Raw genomic sequence first — 22,484 nt, 5'->3', positions numbered from 1 at the left:
GTGTTTAATTTAACTAGCTGGCAGAAAAGGGGCAGAATTACTGGCGGCTAATGTTAGATTTGTGTGGGCTCAGTTTTGAACGTAACATTGGGTTACGTCAAGGAGAGATAGAAACACAGCAGCAGGCAGCCTACACAGTATGTAACGGAGAGAGTTCCTGGAAACAGGCGAGTTGAATTCACAGTTGAAGACTTGTAACATTACTCACATTGGGTTGAAAACGGGAAAGAACGTGAAGTTTCTTAACATTTTCACAACACAACCGACTTCTGCTTATCTTCTCTTCCTCTCCGCTTTACTACTTCTCTGAACTGGGGATAAGGTACGCTTTGCCGCTTGTTTAATGCCGCCCGTGCTTCCCCCGTGTGTCGCGGTTGAGTGGAGTTAGCCTTTTTTATTATTAAATCTGCCAAATTTTTAATTCGAACAGATAATCACGATGGTCCGATGTAGAAGGGTCAGAGGTCGATAGGGGTCGGCCCATGGACGATGGTCGACGCCATCGTCCATGGTGCCAACCCTACTCTGTAGTACCTAAGGTGTAGTCCATTTTTCACTTAGGTGAACTTTTAGTTTGACATTGATTGACGGAGAAAAGGTTTCTTTGTTGATTCAAATGTGACAGGCTGGTGTTTTGGGTAACAAGTAGGCCAAGGTAATTTTTCTTTTTTTCTTTTTTACCTTTAGGCCTACAGATTATGGAAGTGCAGATTGTCAGAATCAGAATAACTATTAATCCCCGGGGGTAAATTATGTCATGCTACATTTGCTCACACTTGGATAGGGAATAATATAAACATTATTATACGAAGCATAGAATAGACCAAAAAAACAATAAAAATAGAATAGAATAGAAGTTAGGTAGCCTATATACACGAAAGTGTCACCAATGTGTACCTCCTACAATTCTTGTCAAGTACCATTGAGTAGAATTGAATATGTGAGGTACATATACATATTATCTTAAAGCAGTGTGAATGATAGTAATAATAATGATAATAATAAACAAAGGTACATTAGGTCCAGTCAGTAAAAGAACATTTGTACAGTGTGGATAGTTGATTATTGCACAAATAGACTACTTGCACAACTCCACTACTTTCTGAAATGAGTAGGGCATACTGGTTTCCTGTCCTACAGGGTGTGCATGTGATGTCACAGAGGAAGAGTCACTGTCGGGTCACGCCCACTGAGTCACAGCAAGACTGAATGCAGTAATCAGCCAAGATGCCCTACTCATTTCAGTAAGTAGTGGAGTTGTGCAAGTAGTCTATTGCAGTATTTTAGCAGTTATTGCATTGAGTGCGCTACCATGAGCTGGCATGATGGCAGTTTTTTTTTTTCAATTATATTTTTAAACTGTAAAACTTTTAAACTGTACCACCTCAGGCTGAAGAAGCACACAACATCCTCAGCCATACTGAAAGCCTTCTACTCTGCCACGGTGGAGCATCGCGGTGGAGTCGATGCTGACGGGCCACTTGGTATCAAGATCTATGGTATCAATTTGAGATTAACATCGCGTCACCAGGCTCTTCTAATTTGAGATGGGCCTCTGGAAAAAGTGGGCGTACATCAACGTAGTTGGACTACGCCCACGTTGAGCTCCACACTGCAGTGAGGGGCTGGCTTCTCGCCGGAGCTGTCTGTGGCACCGATGCAGGAAGTTGGGGTGTCTATATTAATTGTCTCTGGTTGAAGTTGATTTTGTTTGTAAAGAAAACACATAGTTGGCGTTAGCTGTTCGTTTGTTTTCTGCTGTGTGGCTCAGAGGAAAGTCACACGAGGTGAGTCTGTGTGACTGTTAAGTAAGTTAGTTATTTAGCTAACGGTGCTAACGCTAGCTGGCTAACCGAGCCATTTGTTTAGGCGCAGTATATTACTATTAGCATGTGTTAGCTACTTTCTGCTAGGCTACAACATAACAGTTTTAAAGTACGCTAGCTGTAGTTAGCTGTCTGTTAACTAACTGGTAGCTGTTTCCTCTCCTTCCTTAAGAGCTGGCGCTAACTCTGCTCAGTGTAAAGTGTAATGTGTTGAGTTAATTAAAGTGGGTCAACTCATTAGGCTCGTTTAAGTTGACTGCCGCCTCGCCTAGAAAGCAGACGAGAGCAGCCGAGCGCAGTCGGGCGGAACACCCCAGACTGCACACTCACTGCTGCTTTACTTCTTCTACAGTTTTGTTTAACAGCGGTTTGTAAACCAATTAAAACATGCATTAGCGCCACCCACACTCACTGCTCAAAGACGCAGCCCTTCAGAGTACTTATTTTTATTTTTATTTAGGCATTACAGGTGGTATTTATGTAAAATATGGAGTGACAGCTTGGAATAGATGTAGACGGTTTTAACTTGACAACAAAAACATTCTAAATTGACCCCCTGCCCACTTCCTGTTGCAGTGTTTGCTATGGACATAAAAGAAAAAAAAACATTCAAGTGCAGGACTGACCATTCCGTGAAAACCGTCTATACTCAAACTCCCAAGGTTCTTGTCGGCACTAGGAAGCTTCTCCTGTCCTCAATACGGCACAGGCTGTGGAAAGACTGCTTCTAAACGGTTGTTTCACGCAGCAGTATCATTTTAACAGCACCGGCTAAATTACTGGCTTCAGTAGGAGGACTATCATATCTTCAGATCTGCAATCGGACATCAGAGCCGGGTAGGACAGTTTTTTGAACAGCCTTTCCCCCTTATTGCCTATAAGAAGGCTGTGTGACCCTGACTGCTGTACAAGTATATTATTATAATATACGGAGTACAGCAGCAAGGTCACGTTATGGGGCTATGTGGGTTTGTGATGCACCTCACCTGTGTTGAACCAATGGGTGCTCAGCTTGATGCGTTTTTCATCATCCTCTGAGCTGTGCAGTCGGGCGCAGACAATAGGCTCGTTTGAGATGAGCAAGTTCTGTGCAGATTCCACCAGCGCCTTGCTTGCCCCATTGCATGATGGTTGGAAAAGTTATCTGACTTGCTCCGACTGCGTGAGCCACGGGACTCTCGTGAGAGCGAGGCGGGCGCAGATTTGGAGCGAGGCGCCCATTGGTTCAACACAGGTGCATCACAAACCACAGTGAAGTGTAGAAAGTTTAAACTTCAATTTTATATCTATTCCAAGCTGTCACTCCATATTTTACATAAATACCACCTGCAATGCCTACATTAAAATAAAAATAAGTAATCTGAAGATTCTGAACTGCCCTTAGGTGAGGTGGCCCCTCTCTGATTTTAAGCCCCTGGGGGTCTATACAATTATTTTTTTTATCAATAAGCCCAGTAGCTATCTTTTGGATTTTATTATCCTTCATCAGGCTTTACTTGTTGAAAGAGAGAGGGGAGGGCTGGGTAATTCGAGCAGTGAGTGTGGGTGGCGCTAATGCATGTTTTAATTTGTTTACAAACCACTGTTAAACAAAACTGTAGAAGAAGAAAAGCAGCAGTGAGTGTGCTGTCGGGGGTGTTCGACTTGTAGGCTCAAACGAGCCTACTAGCTTGTTGAGCTCACAGTTCATATTAACTGTAGCTTCCTGGTAGCTTCCTGTGTGAAGAAGATAAACTGATTTCCTGTGAACAAAAGCTCAGATCAAACATCCTGTTTGCTGTTAAAGCGAGCCCAACAATAACAATAACATGTATTTGTTCAGGGTAGGGTTAGCAGTGGTGTTTGAAGAAGTGAAGTCACAAGTATTTTGATAATCGATTAATCTTTCGATTACTTCTTCGATTAATCGGATACAAATATATGTGCGGATTATATTTCAACAAGCCACAGGTAAAAATGCCATTCACAACGATATGAGTGAGAGACCTTCCCAAGTAAATAACAGCCAATTTCTGGAGTAACAGCTCCAAATATTGGACAGAAGTAGACAGAAAGGAGTACAATATGCTTGTGAGAGCTACAGTACACATAATATCATTTGTTGGCTAGTACTCTGTGAATGAAGAGATCATTAAACTTGGAAGGAAAAGCTTACCGGTCCCAATGCAAGATAGCTACAAGATACGAGATGTTTATTGTCACTCTCAATGTACAACACGTGTGAAATTCTTAAGCTGTGTTGTGTGTTCCATTACATTTTAAATGAAAGAAAGTGTCGCACACTCTGGCTCCATATGCATGCTTTAATGATGACGTTTCGGCCGTCCGGCCTTCTTCAAAATCAACAGCAGTGTTCCATTACATATCATCATCGTCATCGTCGTCATTGCCTCATCATCATCATCATCATAATCATCATCAACAACATGAAATCTAACTGACGCATAGCATAACATTTACTGAAAAGTGCTGACACCTGCATTACAAAACATTTCACTTGCACTACTCAACCTGGTTTTTTTCAGCTATACCCTCATACAATCATTGTAAGCGAGCTCAAGTTTGAGGAGGCTAGCTTTTTATACTTAACCCACAAGGGGGCAGTGTAAATAGGGGTACAATATTCCACCTTGATGTAATGACGACGTCACACTGTTACGCAGTGTAACGGTGTGACGTACGCACAGCAACAAGCATGGCTGAAAGCGGCTCCATGGGGGAGGAGATAACAAAAAGGAGAGTGGCTTCACTTCAGTAGTGTGGAAGTGGTGTGGTTACTAACTTGCATGTACAACAGACCACGTTAATATTTGAAGGCATATTTGAATATTTGAAGGCAAACTTATGTTTATGCTGACATAAAACTAACGCATGTTGTTGCAATTGTATGTCCTTGAAATTAATAACATTTTTCAGCATTTTGTCATATTGTCAAGAATACAGTTAGGGCAGAAATACCCTGAAATATGGTGATATTATTTTATTGCCATATCGCCCATCCCTAACGGACAGTGTTTTTCTCTCTTTAGGTGAAGATGCATTACTATCGCTATGAGAGCGCGGAGGTCAGCTGCTGCTACAAATACCTCATGTTCAGCTACAACATTGTCTTCTGGGTAACGTGTTAACTAATACCAACTTAACATTATCTAACCCAACTAACGTTTAAAACCCTGGCAAGCAAAATGCACCAAAACCTTCCAACTTAGGGATGTCGAAAATATTTTTTTTTTTACCGACAACCGACCCTCATTAGCGATTAGCCGTCGCGGACCTGACGTGGCGGTCATGGGGGCGGAGTGGGTTGCCGCGTTATAGCCAGTGTTGCCAAGACGCCTTCAGGCGTAATGGGTGGTTTTATAGTGGTCAATTTTCGGAGAAAATGGATATTATCCAGTAGTTTCGCTGCGAGGTGCAGCTTGGCATTGTGTGAGAATCCTCATTCTCACTCGTAAAACCTGGGTTGTAGGACAACCCCTATGTTTCCCGCTAGATGTGTCATTACATTATTAATATCTTAACTGAATAGGCTCAAATGATGAAGTTTGTTATCAGTCCGAGTTGGAGGCACACTCCACCCAGCTGAGCATTCTGGAACGCACAGGCATGTGCCGATTAACCCATTGATACCTGATGCAGCATTTGTGTGTGTATCCCTTTAAGACCGGTCTTAAAGGGATACACACACAAATGAGGGATATACATGCAAATGCTGCATCAGGTATCAATGGGTTAAGCTCCAGCGCGCGGAGCACGAGCAGCGGAGTTCCTACTCTCCCATGGCCGAGAGAGGGGCTCTGTCATGGGGTTGAGCCGTCTCGCACTATCGTAAACATTATTCTCGTCAGAAACCACTTCGATTTGCATACTTGAAATGAGTTTGCAGCCCAGGGACAACCCGAAAACACCTTATTGATCTTATTTACGTCAGACAATCGCCAGAAACACAGCGGCGTTCGGTTCTGCAGCGTGTCCTCTGTTTTTCCGGGTATTCCATGGAGGTTCAGCTGTCACATAGGCACTGTGATGGGCAGGTCTAGCATCTGTGACGGTTCAGCCTTAGCTCTTCACGTATAGATATCATAATATTAATTTATATTGAGAAATGGCTGGACTTGTCTGTGATAAGAGATGTGTGGTGTAGAATTGTGACAGCAGGTGGTGGTGCCCTTGTGTCTATTTCGGGGTGGCCAGAAATGTCTATAAAATGACCGCCATCTAGGCGTGCAGGAGCTCTCAGCACGTCCATGGAAGATCTTCACGGAGGACCGCGTGTTACCAGCTCATATTAGGAGAATAGTGGAGCACTGTTTTATAGATTTTTATTTTTGGTCCACTTCTGGACCCACCTGATGGCAGGAGGCAATCGTGGATTCCTCATGCACAACCAGCAGAGCAGAGCTAGCTCCTGGTCTGGGAGAAGACGCTCCCAGACCAGAAGCGGCCTACTAGCTGAGTAAGTGTACTCCCTCTCTACTCTGACAAATCCAGCCTGTGTAACTTTCCATGTTTCGGTGTGCGAGTGTTGATCCAGTCCGCCCCTAGACAACGATAACGATAAATTAAACTGAATTTACAGTCATGTCACGCATCTGTCTGTTCGGTATTTTAGCCATATAAATCGAGTCTATAATAATATTGTAGTCATTTATCACCATGTCAAGTAAGAAAATAGAGGATACGTCAGGAATCAATGTGGCTAAAATATATGTTGGAGATAGATTATCCATGGAGAGAGCTTGGCAACAGTCGCATAGGCTATTCACTCAAAAAAGGGACACGCAGACACAAGTGCTAGCCTATATTAATGCAGCGCGAATTATTTAGAGAACAATACACTAAACTCAATACTTACCCAGAGAGTTTAAATCCAACATTTTGCACAACATTATATAATACCAAAGGCTTTATTGGAGCCGTCTAAACTCTGGTGTCTCTTTGATTGCAGCTGGCTGGAGCAGCCTTCATTGCAATCGGCTTCTGGGCATGGAGTGAGAAGGTGAGCGCACACACAGAGGAAAAGCATATTGTTATGGCTTCCTTCTAAATGTCAATTATTTAGACATATTTCTATGTGTTATGCTGGAGACATTGTGGTTTCGGGTTCCGTACATCCGTCCGTCCGATGTTCCTTAACGAGATATCTCAGGAACACCTAGACGGAATTTCTTCCAATTTGCCTCAAACGTTCATTTGGACTCAAGGATGAACTGATTAGATTTTGGTTCAAGGTAACTGTGACCTCACAACAACCACCATTTTCAAGCTTGTTGATATCTCAGGAACGTCGTGACGGAATCTTCTTAGTTAAAAATTGGCAAAGTTCTGTCACAATTGTGATGTGATCAGTGATGTCACTCGAGCAACTGTGATGTAGTATGAGCCAATGACGCCCAGTTGCACAGTGGTGCCTAGGTGGGTGGGCGGTATCTGCCTGTTAGTCACGGTTTTGGGAGCCAGCGGGGGGCGGGTGATTTCCATAACTGCAGCCATGGCGCATCATCTCCAGAGTCTCCACCCTAGCAATCGAGCGTATGCAGCACATGAGATTCCTAGTTCTTTCAAATTTGGCTCAAACGTTCATTTGGAAAGGTCAAAAAAGGTCAAAGTTCAAGGTCACTATGATCTCACGACCGCCATTTTCATGCTCGTTAACACGATATCAGAAAACCTTGAGGGAATTTCTTAAAATTTAGCTGAAACATCCACTTGGACTCGAGGATGAACTGATACAATTTTGGTGGTCAACGTTCAAGGTCACTGTGACCTCACGACCGCCTGTTTCACGCTTGTTAATGCGATATCTCAGGAATGCCATCATGGAATTTCTTTAAATTTAGCTTAAGGAAAAATACAAAATGTGGCACAAGAAAGCTCAGCAGTAACCAAAAGTATACAAATAAAGAGAAAAAGGAGCTTCTTGGATATATGGAGCAAGTTTTAATTACGAAGTAAAGTACATGTCTACTGCAACAGTTAAACAAACAATGTACATCTTCATTGATAAACGGGAACAAAACGCAACTCGTTTCAACCTCACTGGTCTTCACCACACGGAAGAAGGTGTGAAGTGACACAGCAATTAGCTCAAAAAATAGAGCTACTGTATATAAATGACATAGTAGAAACTTCATCATCCAGACAGAGAAACCACACTTAGAATTACAACAATACTACTATCTAAAAGAAAGCTGTGATATATTCAGTGCGACTGTGACGGGAGAACCGGCACACAACACATTCAAGAAAACACAACAGATCAAAGGCCTCATTAATAGGAGTGCTCCCATCGATCGAAGACCGATAGCGATCGGCCGATATTGGCTCTTTCGGCTTTAATCGGAGTTCTCAAAAAAAATAGCCGATCAAAGCGGGCCGATCAGATGCACTCCAGACAATTAACTATGCGCACCTAAAATGACTTAACTCCTCTCTCTCCCTCCCTCCTTCACTCAGCATAGATACACACACACGCTCTCTCTGCGCCTCTGTTTTTGTCTATCCCACACACGCCATACATACCCCCCCCCCCGCGCGCGCGCGCGCGCGCGCTTCGTTCAGTCTCTCTCTAGCCGTTTTCACACATGCGTACCGGAACATTGCCTGTAAATCAATATCGGCCATTTCCCGGAATTTCCCTTCACACCTGAGCGCTCACATGTGTGAATATAGTCGTCAAATAGCCTGTATTTTGGGGGGCGGGGCGGCACTGCGGAGCGGGTGGGGAGTGACATGTGCACTGGATGGGGAATCGTCCTTATTTTGGGGGTCGGCAAAACTCTGATGGTGAAATAAGTTCGCTTGTCACACAATAAATCACACTCGTTTGACTTGAGGGCATGTATGTTGTATCCTTCACATTCGCTGACCAGTCTTTGAACTGAAATCTTTGAAGACGTTGGGATCCGTGTCTGAGAGAAATAGCCTGGCTGGTTCGATGTTTATCCGTTCACCTGCGTCACATTGAAGCACTTTTTACAGACTGGCTTCGTTTGATGTGTCCGGGCTTGCCTTCGCTGTCAGCAACGTAAGAAAAATACTTCCACATTTCGCTTTGTGCATTTGCTTTCTCTACATACAAGCGTTGGGCGGCTTGCAATTTTCGCTGTGTTTGTCCTGTGTCGGGCTGCTGCGAAGTGCGGAGGACTGAAGGACTGGCCTCTCTCGAGCAGAGAGGGGAGGGGGGAAATCTGCACGCCCACACATGAAGCAGACATACCGCTCTTCTGACAACCTCTGAACTGGTGAAATGTCCGCGATGACGCGGTCGCGCTTATACCGGAAAACAACTTTCACACATGAAGGCATTACAACGCTTTCTGGTCATTTCCCGGTATAAAGCGCATGTGTGAAAACGGCTAGACTGTCTCTCTCCCACCCCGTTTCCTTCAGTCTCTCTCTGTCTCTCTCTCGTCGTGCCGTGGATCCTGCAGCATGCACAGTGTGCACATGCTCACAGAACCCCCACGCTCCCATGCTCACACCCCACAGAATGGGGTTACTTTTTTCTCTATGTCAAAAGGACTGTGTCATTCTGAAATTCCCGAAATAAGAAATAGGAACTGAGTCCGAGTTGTAAACTTTACTCCGTGCAGCACAGAGTGTGCAGCAGCTGCCTCGGTGAGAGAGAGCGAGAGAGGGAGTGGGAAAGTACTGATCAGTGAGCAATTTTCTTAATTTCTCCAGTACCGATAAGAGAACCGTTAATGTGAAAGCTTATTGATCCTCCGGTATTTCCAAATTCAGCCGCGCGGCCCGCTCGGTACCGGGTTTCGGTGCCCATCCCTAGTGATATCAGCAAATATCGGATCGTTGTCCAAAGAATCTATATAATATCGTCTCGTGATTAAACTTTGGATTTACACCCCTATTGCTGATGTGATGAAAGTGGCGTCTTAAAATAATAAATAGGTCTTAAGTTAAAAAGTATTGAATTTAACTTGAGAATTTCTCCATATACCTTGTCTTTAGGGCATTCTGCTGGACCTGACCCAGGTGACCCGGCTGCATGGTTTCGACCCGGTGTGGCTGGTGCTCCTCGTGGGAGCAATCACCTTCACATTGGGCTTCGCCGGCTGTGTCGGAGCTCTGAGAGAGAACATCTGCCTGCTCAAGTTTGTAAGAAGATGTCAATTGTTTTTGTTTTATGCATTTTTTTCATAATTCCCCTTCCCATTTTCTCCCCAATTGTACTTGGCCAATTTCCCCCCTGCGGCCCCGGTCGGTGCTCCTGTGTGTAGTTCTCTGGTGTGATAGGTCTGATCTTCTTTGTGTTTTCTGTGTGTAGTTCTCTGGTGTGATAGGTCTGATCTTCTTTGTGTTTTCTGTGTGTAGTTCTCTGGTGTGATAGGTCTGATCTTCTTTGTGTTTTCTGTGTAGTTCTCTGGTGTGATAGGTCTGATCTTCTTTGTGTTTTCTGTGTAGTTCTCTGGTGTGATAGGTCTGATCTTCTTTGTGTTTTCTGTGTGTAGTTCTCTGGTGTGATAGGTCTGATCTTCTTTGTGTTTTCTGTGTAGTTCTCTGGTGTGATAGGTCTGATCTTCTTTGTGTTTTCTGTGTGTAGTTCTCTGGTGTGATAGGTCTGATCTTCTTTGTGTTTTCTGTGTGTAGTTCTCTGGTGTGATAGGTCTGATCTTCTTTGTGTTTTCTGTGTACGGTAGTTCTCTGGTGTGATAGGTCTGATCTTCTTTGTGTTTTCCGTGTAGTTCTCTGGAGTGATAGGCCTGATCTTCTTTCTGGAGCTTGGAGCAGCAGTGCTAGCTGTGGTGTTTCAGAATCAGCTCAGAGAGTGGATCAACGACTTCTTCCTGGCCAACATCAAAGCCTACAGAGATGACATCGACCTCCAGAACCTCATAGACTCTCTACAGAGACTGGTAACTAGTGTGCGTGTGTTTGTGTGCACACGTGCGTGCAACACACACACACACACACAGTGTTGGGAGGGTTACTTTTGAAATTTGTTCCACTGCAGAATACTGAATACATGCCCTAAAATGTATTTACTTTTAAAAGGTTACTTTTAAAATATATTCCACTACATAATACTGAATACATGCCCTAAAATGTATTTTGTAACATATTCCATTAGAATACGTTACATTTTGTAACGTATTCCATTAGAATACTATATATATATATATATATATTATATATATATATAAAAAAAGAGTGGCCCGCGGGCCCCAAATTGGGCACCACTGCTCTAGAGAGAGAGTGGCGTCAGCGGAGGACCAAAATGCGAGACTCATTAGCCAATGAACAGCCAGGAAGGGGCCTTGCGCTACTTTTGCATGCTAAAATAAAGCTGATAATGTGCAATTTGATTCAAGGGAGAAAAAAACCCTTTCAGAGTACAACACAAACTGTCTATTTTGCTGCAACTCGCCAGTGCTGCTTAATCCAGGACCTTACTTCCTGGAACTCTTGAGAGTAAAAAACTGGTCCGTTGGAGTGAATGGAGATGTCGGGACTCTTCTATCTACATGGCTCTGGGTCAGCCATCGCCGATTTGCAATAAAATAAAGTGTGCCAAACTGATAAATGAACATACGTGAGTTTCCCTGTGTCCACAAATATTACTCAACGGCTATTTATAAGTGACATTTGTCACAAAACAACAGAGCGACGGAGGAGCACGTCTCACATGCTCTGTGTCCGGCTCCACCCCACATTAGAATACAAGTTACGTAACCTATTCCGAATACTTTGGACTATGTTTGGAATACTTCAAAATAGTTTTGCTGGGCTCATTTGTCTCGGTCACTCTGAGTCTGAATTTAGTTAACGCTTGCTTAGTTAGCATATAGGAAGACCTTGTTAGACTTAGTTAAGACGGACGTAGTTAAGCCAAACTCTCCTCTTGTCTCTGTAGAACCAGTTTTAGTAAAGCCAGACTTAGTTAAGGCAGACTCTCCTCTTGTCTCTGTAGAACCATTGCTGTGGAGCCCAGGACCCTGCGGACTGGAACCAGAATGTCTACTTCAGCTGCAATGGAACCCATCGCAGCAGAGAGAAGTGTGGAGTCCCCTTCTCCTGCTGCTTCACTGACCCTGCTGTAAGTTACTACTGTGACCACGCTTCACTGACCCTGCTGTAAGTTACTACTGTGACCACGCTTCACTGACCCTGCTGTAAGTTACTACTGTGACCACGCTTCACTGACCCTGCTGTAAGTTACTACTGTGACCACGCTTCACTGACCCTGCTGTAAGTTACTACTGTGACCACGCTTCACTGACCCTGCTGTAAGTTACTACTGTGAGTGTGAGCACGCTTCACTGACCCTGCTGTAAGTCACTACTGTGACCACGCTTCACTGACCCTGCTGTAAGTTACTACTGTGAGCACGCTTCACTGACCCTGCTGTAAGTTACTACTGTGAGCACGCTTCTGTAAGTTACTACTGTGACCACGCTTCACTGACCCTGCTGTAAGTTACTACTGTGAGCACGCTTCACTGACCCTGCTGTAAGTTACTACTGTGAGCACGCTTCTGTAAGTTACTACTGTGACCACGCTTCACTGACCCTGCTGTAAGTTACTACTGTGAGCACGCTTCTGTAAGTTACTACTGTGACCACGCTTCACTGACCCTGCTGTAAGTTACTACTGTGACCACGCTTCACTGACCCTGCTGTAAGTTACTACTGTGAGCACGCTTCACTGACCCTGCTGTAAGTTACTACTGTGAGCACGCTTCACTGACCCTGCTGTAAGTTACTACTGTGAGCACGCTTCTGTAAGTTACTACTGTGACCACGCTTCACTGACCCTGCTGTAAGTTACTACTGTGAGCACGCTTCTGTAAGTTACTACTGTGACCACGCTTCACTGACCCTGCTGTAAGTTACTACTGTGACCACGCTTCACTGACCCTGCTGTAAGTTACTACTGTGACCACGCTTCACTGACCCTGCTGTAAGTTACTACTGTGACCACGCTTCTGTAAGTTACTACTGTGACCACGCTTCACTGACCCTGCTGTAAGTTACTACTGTGACCACGCTTCCATATCTGCTGTCTAAAGTCAGGGTCCAGAGTATCAGTTCATTTTGAGTTGCTGTTTGATAACAGCGACTAATAATCTGCTGTCTTAGAGACAGAAAACAGAGACAGAGACAGAGACAGAGACAGAAACATTTCACACCCATCCTCCAACACCTCCACTGGCTTCCAATACAGCACCAAATCCATTTCAAAATCCTCCACATCACTTAGAAAGCTCTCAATAATCTCACCCCCCCCCACCCATACCTGACAGATCTCCTCCTTTGCTACTCCCCCACTCCGATCTGCTGATGCCAACCGTCTCACCCCCATCACCAAGACCAAGTACCGCACCTTGGGGGACAGAGCATTTGCCATCGCTGCCCCAAACCTCTGGAATTCTCTGACCCTTAACATCCGAAACTCTGACACACTCACTTCTTTAAAAGAACAACTCAAATCCCACCTTTTCAAATCTGACTTCCACCTCCACCATCCTCCTTCACACTGTAACCTTTCTATCTGTATTTGTTCTGTATCTGTGTATGTTTGTTATATGGTTAATTGTTTTCATGTAAAGCGCCTTTGAGTATTTAGAAAAGCGCTATATAAGTCTGATTTATTATTATTATTATTTGCTCTACAACCCATTTGAACATATTGATTATGTTCAAATGAATTGGAGAAAGAGCAAAGACTGAGTGTGATTGAGTCCTATCATGTCATCCTAAGCGAATCTGTAACCTGGGGGTCGTCTTGAAGTGTCCATGTCCATAAGAAGAAAAGGGTTGGAGGGTTTGGAGGGTTTGGAAGGTTTTCGGTGGACAATGAGCTGCTCATGTGACATGTCTCAGAAAGGCGATGTCACCACGCTCATGTCATAGGGGGGCACACACACACACACTGATGATGTCATCAGTGGGGCACACACAAGGAGGCATTGTGACATCACTAATGCAATAACATTTAGTGAGCAACCCACACACACGCCAATAGGGCAGGCGAGGCCACACAGCACCCGAGCTACGGGCGAGGCATCGATTTTTCGATGGCCCATTGATGCAGGTTCAGGTTCTCTCCCAGTAAGTTGCAGACTTTCTCTTTGGATCAGGTTGTTTCTGAAAGCATCTAAAGATTGTTCATTGAAATATTGTGTTTTCTGCTTCCACAGGACTCGGTGGTAAACACACAGTGTGGCTATGATGTCAGAGGCAAAATAAAGGTGAGTTTAGCTCTTTAAATTAAACTTTGAAGGGAGACACCATCATTTATTTTATTTATTATTATATTTATATTTATTTATTTATATTATATTTATTATTTTATTATTTATTATAAACCCTATCCACTTCAGTAAAAACAAGTTTGGCGATTCTATTCATGTGCTGATGTACGGTCATTTGAGAGTGAAACTGCACTCAGTACTGCACATAATAGCGATTCATTGTGACTTTTCATGGGCTGTTCTCACTATTATCACAGTACGATGTAACATGCTGATCACTTGGCTGCCGTTCTGACTATAAAAGCATGGGCCCCAGCGCGGAGTGCACACGTGATCTGCGGAGGTCTGCCTTGCGGAGCGTCGCTCGACTATAATGAGACCTTTAGTCACTAGATAGATTCTTCTCCTCTGTAGTTCCCCGTTGGTGGAACGACTTACCAAACTCCATCCGATCTGCTGAGTCTCTCTCTATCTTTAAGAAGACACTCAAGACCCTGCAGCTCTTCTCACAAATACCTTCACACTTGATGGGCATGAATGATGAAAGGGATTGATGAAAAATGGATAATAGATGTAGATGAATGTTAATTGCATGAATGATATTAAAACATAAAATAAATCCTATGCACTCTGTGCACTGCCTGGTGGCCCCTAGGTCCATTCGGACTCAAGCTTAGCCTCATGGCACTCACTCATGTTGTTGTCTTCTGACTAGATCATTGCTTGTGTTGTATAAAGCTCAGATGTACGTCGCTTTGGATAAAAGCATCTGCTAAGTGAAATTGCAGCATTGTAACATTGTTGTTGTAAATAATAATCCAAAGTTATGGGAAACGGTCATTTTCGAAGTAAATACATAACGAGAACTAACCAGATGAGGCAATGAGAGCGCTTCTGAAACCAAAGTTACTTCCTCGTTTGCCTGAGGCGCGCATGCAGGCGAATGTTGCAGCGTTGTGCGAGCTCACACTTGACAAGAGCTAGCTCAAAGTTCAGCTCACGCAGATTAAAATGAACTAGTTCACGTTCATAGTGTCGGGGTATTAACAAATTCCTAACACGGCCTATCTTAAGTCTTTTCTCGAAAACGCATGCAACTAAATGAAACAAACAAATAAGAAAGTGATATGAAGACTTCTTTTGGAGTTGCTGATATTTTTATTGGTAGCTTCTCAACTGCTTGACAGGTCCATCAGAATGGGGAAGGAAGAACACTCTTACGTGGTGCGGTTTGTCACTTATATACTATAGCCACAACAAACTCGTGGAATGTGTTTACCAGGAACAAGGGGGAACGCAGCCCCATCAGTTGTTGTACATGAGCCAAGGTCACCCTGACTTTAACCAGTAACAATGTTTCTCAAAACACATTGAGGACATTTAGAACATTAAGACATTTGATTAATAGCCCATCCCCAAGTGGAATGACCCATCGGTTTGACATAGTATCAAATTGTCCATATTTTCCCAAAACAAACTGGTTGAGCAATTCTGGTTTCATAATAATTTCACATAGGCCTCATTATTATTTTCCACAACCTGAGGATCACCAAACAGGGTGGAAACCACTTTCACACCCACAATAGCTTTGAACTTTGAACTATAGCTCACGGTCCCAAAAAACACTGCATGTGTGCGCATACGGCGTATCCCTTTAACCCAATATACTCTGCAGCAGAAGAGCTGTTTTTGCAGACATCAGGCTTCCTCCCTGGGTCAAACACGTACCTAACGTACCTAACCACCCAGCTTGGAAGAGACATTTCCATAATCTTGTGCATTGCATATTGATGTCGTCAAATCATCAAATAATAAAGATGTCTAGTAATCTAATCTTGATTTGTGTTATAGAGTCAGTGGTCTGTCTGTAACAGCACATTTCTGTGTGTGTTACGGAGTGAATGGTCTGTCTGTAACATAATATCTCTGTCTGTTACAGAGTGAGTCTGTGTGTAACAGTAGCTCTGTCTGTTACAGAGTGAGAGGTCTGTCTTTAACATAACATGTCTGTGTGTTACAGAGTGAGAGGTCTGTCTTAACAGAACGTCTCTGTGTTACAGAGTGAGAGGTCTGTCTTAACAGAATGTCTCTGTTACAGAGTGAGAGGTCTGTCTTAACAGAACGTCTCTGTGTTACAGAGTGAGAGGTCTGTCTTAACAGAACGTCTCTGTGTTACAGAGTGAGAGGTCTGTCTTAACAGAACGTCTCTGTGTTACAGAGTGAGAGGTCTGTCTTAACAGAACGTCTCTGTGTTACAGAGTCAGTGGGAGAACTTCATCTACACCAAAGGCTGCATGGCGGCTCTGGAGGACTGGCTACCTAGAAACCTGTACACGCTGGCCATCGTCTTCATTGTCATATCTCTACTACAGGTAACTGCTTAAAGGCCCCCTGCAGTCACTTTTTCTACCTGTGTAATTTTTGGTGTTCCATGTCAAACACACATGAGCACATGCTGTGTAGTGAGTAGTGTGTTACACACACACACACACACACACACACACACACACACACACACACACAGAACAACTTTACCTCTTGCCTTGATTAAACTTATTTTTATATTAATATTATATATATATATATATAATATATTTATATTAAATATATAATATATTTATATTTTATATTAAACGTATTTGTCTGCGCCCACAACGGAAATAACTGAAGCAGTATGCGGCCATATTTCCCCACATCTCAGTAAAAACGTTTAGAAGCCACAATATTGCTTATTATCAAACCGGCCAACAGATATCAAAGCTGGTGGGCTTTATGGAAAGAGCATAACTCGAACTGGTTAACAGTTATATCAAATTGGTCATTCAGTGGTCTAATGTAACTAACGTAGCGAACAGCTAGCCAACACTAGCTATTTACTGTATACTATCAATCGAGCACGCATATTCCTAAGCTCGCCCACTGTGCGTCGGATATGCAGCTACGCCGCCTCGCCTGCTCTATGACATCACTGATGACATCATCACTGATGACATCATCACTGAACTTATCCTCAGCCAAGAAGGATGACATCACTGATGACATCACATCATTAGGTAATTAGGACAATCACCTAATTAAAAAATACGGCTCCATCAGGTCACCCGCACGGGTGCTCTTTACACCCCCTGAAAGTTTCAGCCCGATCGCACGTAAAACGGCATAGCTGTGGCCGGACAAAATTCTGCTCACACACACACGGACACTTCTCATTCTTATTCTCTCATTCTCATTATAGGAAACTGTATCATCTGTCTGTCAGACCATTATTATGTCTGACGTCACCTGTTTTTACAACAGCTTATTTTTTTAACTGAGCACAAAATGATTTGTTAGAAAAAATTGGCGGACATGATGTATCCTGGAGCATTTCAGTTTAATGGACAGATGGGATAAATTCTGTACAAACATTAGATCTGTGTTCATTAAGCTTAAAATCGAGCAGAAATGAAAAATTACATTTTAACCACTTGGACTTGGACGCTACGTGGCCTTCAAATCTATTTTTGTGGGACTCGGTGGGCCTTAGGCATGGGTCCATTTCCAGTTTTGCCGGTCCGGTGTACGAGCTTAAACCGGTTTGATTTCATGCAACCAGCTGAACCAACATGTTTCATTATCGTGATTGACAGGTCCAGTGATCGCTGATCACGGACCAATAGCAGGCGACGACAGTGAAAATGCCAAACTGGAGGCTTCAAATGAGAGTCCACAAACCAATGGGTAACATCACGGAGGCTATGTCCATATCTTTACACAGTCTATGGTTTCTCTCCTCTGTACAGATGGTTGGGATCTACCTGGCCAGGACGTTAATTGGAGACATTGAGAAGGTCAAGTTGAATTACTACTGAAGAGGCTGAAGGAATCTGTGGACCATCTCCATAGAATGCTGCAGGGATGAACTCTTTCTGTAGGCCAACCCAGAAGTTCGCATCACCTGGTTCCCTCGTCTCAAAATCAATGGGTTTTTAGAATTGCTTTTTGGCTAGATACCTGAAATAAGGGGTGTGGTTAACAACAGGTTATGATACTTTAGAGGTTTTGTTCAGTGAGATAAATAGGGCTGCAGCCAGGGTAGGAAATAACTTTTTTTTTACAAGGGCCTTTTTTTGCCGTTGTAAAATATGTTTCGGGACATTTTGGTTAATTTCCAGGGCAATTTTATCAAATGTTGCGAAATACCTTCGTTATTGTATGTTGCATGACAGACCAATATTCAAGGACTCTTATCCAGGCTTATTTTATTTCTAAAAGTTCATAAACAATCACAGTTAAAACTCCTCATTTCCTTTCATCTCAACAACACTGTCTGTCATGTTATGTAATGTACTTGACAAAAACTTTTCAAACAACATGTAGACTGATGGTACAGGTATCGCTATCCAGTCCATCCAACAACCCACAACAGTAGACTCTTTGAGAGCTGTTTTAGCCCTTTGCCTCAGCCACTGCGTCTATTTCATTTCCATCTGTTTCAGCAGGTTTGCGTATTGAACAATGCTCCATGTTCTTAAGTTAAAGGAGAATTGAGGACAATTTGGACCTTATTTTCAGCTTAGTTTATGTTATCCTGCTCACCCAGAAAATAACTTCCTCAAAAGTACTCTGTATAAAGATATTTACGCGATGTGAAACGGCTGGAACAGAGGAAATAGGGGCATGTGTAGTCACGCAGTGACTCATATCTTTATTATATTGTAGAGTCTATGATATAGAGACAATGAGAAAAGGAACACCGTATTAACTTCACCCTATCACTCTGCTATCCGTCACAGAAGCTCCCGTTCCCCCACTCCTCAGTTTGTATTCCATATGACGTTATTCCAGCTCAAATAAATACGGGCGGCTATCGAATTCAAATCCATCGTCGGTATTCTTGAAATCAGATTAGCTGTGTTTACCATGCTATGGATTGCCATCTGAGCTTTCAACTCGCCCTCCAAGTCCCCGGATGTGTCTCACAACAGGGCGACATGTAAAAAAAACATTAATAAAACTGATTTCTCCTTTAATGTTAGCTGATAAACTAGCTTGCGCTACCTGTCACTGAGGTAAATAATTTTAGGAGGAGGAGAGGGCGGGGCTTGTGTAGGTATGGATGCCACTTTCGAGTCACGCTTTGCAAATACAGTCATGTTAAAATACAGAAAGTTATCTATTATTTTACTGGGGCAATTAAAAAACCCCGTCATCCCAATTCCAGAGGCAATTTTAGTTTTTTTTACGCGCATTTTGCCCCAAGCCCCCACTAATTTCCTACCCTGGCTTCAACTAACAATTATTTTCATTATCGATTAATTTGTCGATTATTTTCTCGATTAATTGATTAGTCGATTGGTCTATAAAATGGTGGAAAATGTCATTCAGTGGCTTGTTTTGTCCACAACCCAAATATATTCAGTTTACTGTCATAAAGGAGTAGAGAAACTAGAAAATATTCACATTTTAGAAGCTGGAATCAGAGAATTTAGATTCCCCCCCCCCCCTTAACGAATTACTCAAAGCGATTAATCCATTATCAAAATAGTTGTGGATTAATTTTCCGTTGACCGACTAATTGATTAATGTTGCAGCTCTACTTCACAAATGAGGACCGCTTTGATCATTTTTGAAGCGTAATTGAGATCAGAGAGCGTGATTCAAAAATCATAAAGGTGGTCCAACATTATCTTGCTGTCTGAACAGGTCTCAGTTTCATAAACTGTTGTTAACCACAGACCTTATTTCAAGCATTTAACCAAAAATCCCCATACAAAAAAAACATTGACTTCCAGAGGAGGGAACCAGGTGACGCGAACTTCTGGGTTGTCTACAGAAACACTCTATCATTAGCTTGTCTTTGGTCCTCCTGATCAGATCGGATGTGCCTTGTTGTGGCTGCAGAGATCTTCTGGACCTTCTCTGTACAAACTGCAGTCTTCCTGTTGCCTTTCTTCTCACATCTTCTATATGTGAATGTGAATCGATGTGAATTTCTACTCATCATCTGATGTGATGGTCAATGGGACAATGGAATGTGGGAAGCGGTTAACAGGAGCCGGTCGGCTTTCTGGATTTACTGGTCCACTAGAAAAACCAGTCAGACTGTTAGCTTTAAGTCTGAGTGAAGCTCAGAGAAAGTATTGGACAGTCCCTCCAGGAAATTGCGATTTTGCAACTTGCAATTTTTCCCGTTTCTACAATTTTATCTTACTGCAACAAAAAAAAAACCAAACAAACAAAAAAACAACACATAAAACTCAAATTGCTGCAAAAGCAAGGATTTTGATCGCAAGAATCACAAATAAACTCGGCAAAATCCTGGAGGGAGTGGTTGGAGTTTACTCATCATCACATTCCCTTTACAGAGTGAGTGGTCTGTCCAACAGCAGCTCTCTATGTCTGATAGATTTAATTCAGTCTTATGGCCGGTGTTTTTAATGCATTTTTTACCGTCAACAAATTCTATGTAAATAACAACATCAGCAATGCCTTTGCTCTACTCCCTTTCATTCCCGACTTCCCGTGTATCTTTTTTAGCCGTCGACCCGGAAGTCATTGGCTCCAATTGTGAGCTAAAAACCTTGAACCGCTCACAAAGACACGATTGGCTGGTGTCTGCGGGTGGGAAGCCAGATCGTCCGATCAATCCCGATCAATCGAAGCCGGATAGCGTGATCCTCTCACGTGGTACGTCCTGCCGGTGAAGCTCCCTGTCAGGTGAAAAGAAGTGGCTGGCAACTGCGCATGCGTCGGAGGAAGCATGGTGCTAGTCTGAGGTCTCCCCAGATCGGCAGAGGGGTAGCAGGGGGGGAAATTGTCCAAGTACATTTGGGGAGAAAATCGGGGGGGGGGATGTGACTTACGAGGGGCATCCTGGTGCCTCACCTGGTAGAGCACGTACCACAGAGGCATGGTCCTTCCCACATTAGAATCCGACCCATGGTCCTTTGCCGGCTTTGATTATTTTTTCTAAGGGTGTATTTTCTAGATGTACCAAATGTTTGTTCTGCTGTGAAAAGTGTTTTTATCAGAAGGTAAATAGTGTGTAAATAGAATTGTTCTGTTTGACAAAACATTTTGTAAAGGTGAATTTTATATCTGTCAAGCTTTTTATATGCAATAAAACGCAAATAAAAACTGTTGGTCTGCTGTGTTGAGTCCAGAGAGGCCAGCCAAGCAGATTGCTGCCCACTGCCTCCCTCCATCCCTGGCATATAATTAGCTTATAATTCAAAATGAACAAATAGAACCTATTTGCAAGTATGGAAAAGTATATTTGATTTTTGATTTGAGTATTTTCCAGGTCTGGAGAACTATGGAAAAAGGAAGAGTATCGAAAAATATTTTGTTTCCAATGTGACTAATTAACTAATTAATAAATAATAATAATAATTAACTACCAAAATGAGTCACAACAAAAAATACCCTCCAAATGCCTTTAGATGGCAGCGTCATCACGACTGATTCAGTGCCAGGGCCAACTCCAGCTGGACTGTACTCCGGGCGGTCTACATGTCTACAGTATTCATATTTTCTGTTTCCCTTCATAATGTATTGTTCCATGTCCTGGTGCCTGCAGGGGGCCACCAATTGCAGGCCCAGAAGTATAGTAGGGCCATCTGTGCTTGTTGCTCTCTTGACCCATCAGTGGGTCTGTCTGTCTGTCTGTCTGTCTGTCTGTCTGTCTGTCCGTCTGTCTGTCTGTCGAGGTTAGTGGTCATTGACCTTACCAAGGCAGGAATCAAAAGTCATTTGTTGAGAGCATTGTCTTGGACGTTGTGTTGCACAAAACAATTTGCCCATCGTGGGTCCCATCGGTGTCATGATTTGTATCAAAAGTCCCTGTCAATTGTGGTTTGATCCACAGTTAATTCTTTAGCTATCTAACATTCTCACTTGTTTTATATAATGGAACTGCCTTTGCCAATTGCTGGTAACTGACAAACCAACTGTTTATTAAAGAAAATATATATATTTAGATGTATCATACTGTTGTGCACTATGCATGTAGCCTACATCTTAGTACCCAGATCTAGATGAACTCAGCCAGTAAAATTGCTGTCAACATTTAGACAGTTCATCTTGAATAGATGCACCAGCTGACCTCATCTTCATCTGCCTTCTGATGAAAAAATGATTGGGCTAAATGTTGCCCCAGGCAGAAGGACCCCCCCCCCCCCCCCCCCCCCACACACACACACACACAGTGTGTGTGTGTGTGTGTGTGTGTGTGTGTGTGTGTGTGTGTGTGTGTGTGTGTGTGTGTGTGTGTGTGTGTGTGTGTGTGTGTGTGTGTGTGAGAGAGAGAGAGAGAGGGAGAGTGATTGGGGAGGGGACATCCCAGCCGCTGATCTTACAATTGCTCTTTGTGTTGAACAACTTACTGTAGTGACCTGCAGTGACCTGCAGGTGGTAGCAGTCTCTCTCCCCCTCTCCCTCCCTCTTTCTCTCACACGCATGCA

The 22,484-nt window shown here is 43.2% G+C and overlaps 1 protein-coding gene across 3 annotated transcripts; it reads left to right on the top strand.

Annotated features, from left to right (window-relative positions):
- Positions 1-1,650: 1,650 nt before the first annotated feature.
- On the top strand, positions 1,651-21,144 carry tspan14 (tetraspanin 14). Of its 3 annotated transcripts, XM_083658374.1 has the most exons (10): positions 1,651-1,787; positions 4,856-4,942; positions 6,775-6,825; positions 9,798-9,944; positions 10,487-10,502; positions 10,548-10,702; positions 11,758-11,883; positions 13,987-14,037; positions 16,299-16,412; positions 17,823-21,144. In XM_083658374.1, the coding sequence occupies exons 2-10, from the start codon at positions 4,862-4,864 to the stop codon at positions 17,889-17,891; spliced, it is 810 nt and encodes a 269-aa protein (XP_083514500.1). In that variant the 5' UTR covers positions 1,651-1,787; positions 4,856-4,861; the 3' UTR covers positions 17,892-21,144. The 3 variants fall into 3 exon arrangements, with proteins under 3 accessions (XP_083514500.1, XP_083514501.1, XP_083514499.1); XM_083658375.1 differs by lacking the exon at positions 10,487-10,502 and having other exon boundaries at positions 4,856-4,891; positions 10,532-10,702; XM_083658373.1 differs by lacking the exon at positions 10,487-10,502 and having other exon boundaries at positions 10,532-10,702.
- The last annotated feature ends 1,340 nt before the right edge of the window (positions 21,145-22,484 follow it).

Source organism: Poromitra crassiceps (genome assembly GCF_964638095.1).
Source record: "Poromitra crassiceps genome assembly, chromosome: 22".
NCBI classification, from domain to species: domain Eukaryota; kingdom Metazoa; phylum Chordata; class Actinopteri; order Beryciformes; family Melamphaidae; genus Poromitra; species Poromitra crassiceps.
Note: the sequence above shows the minus strand (reverse complement) of the source record. Positions and strands in the feature narration are given on the sequence as shown.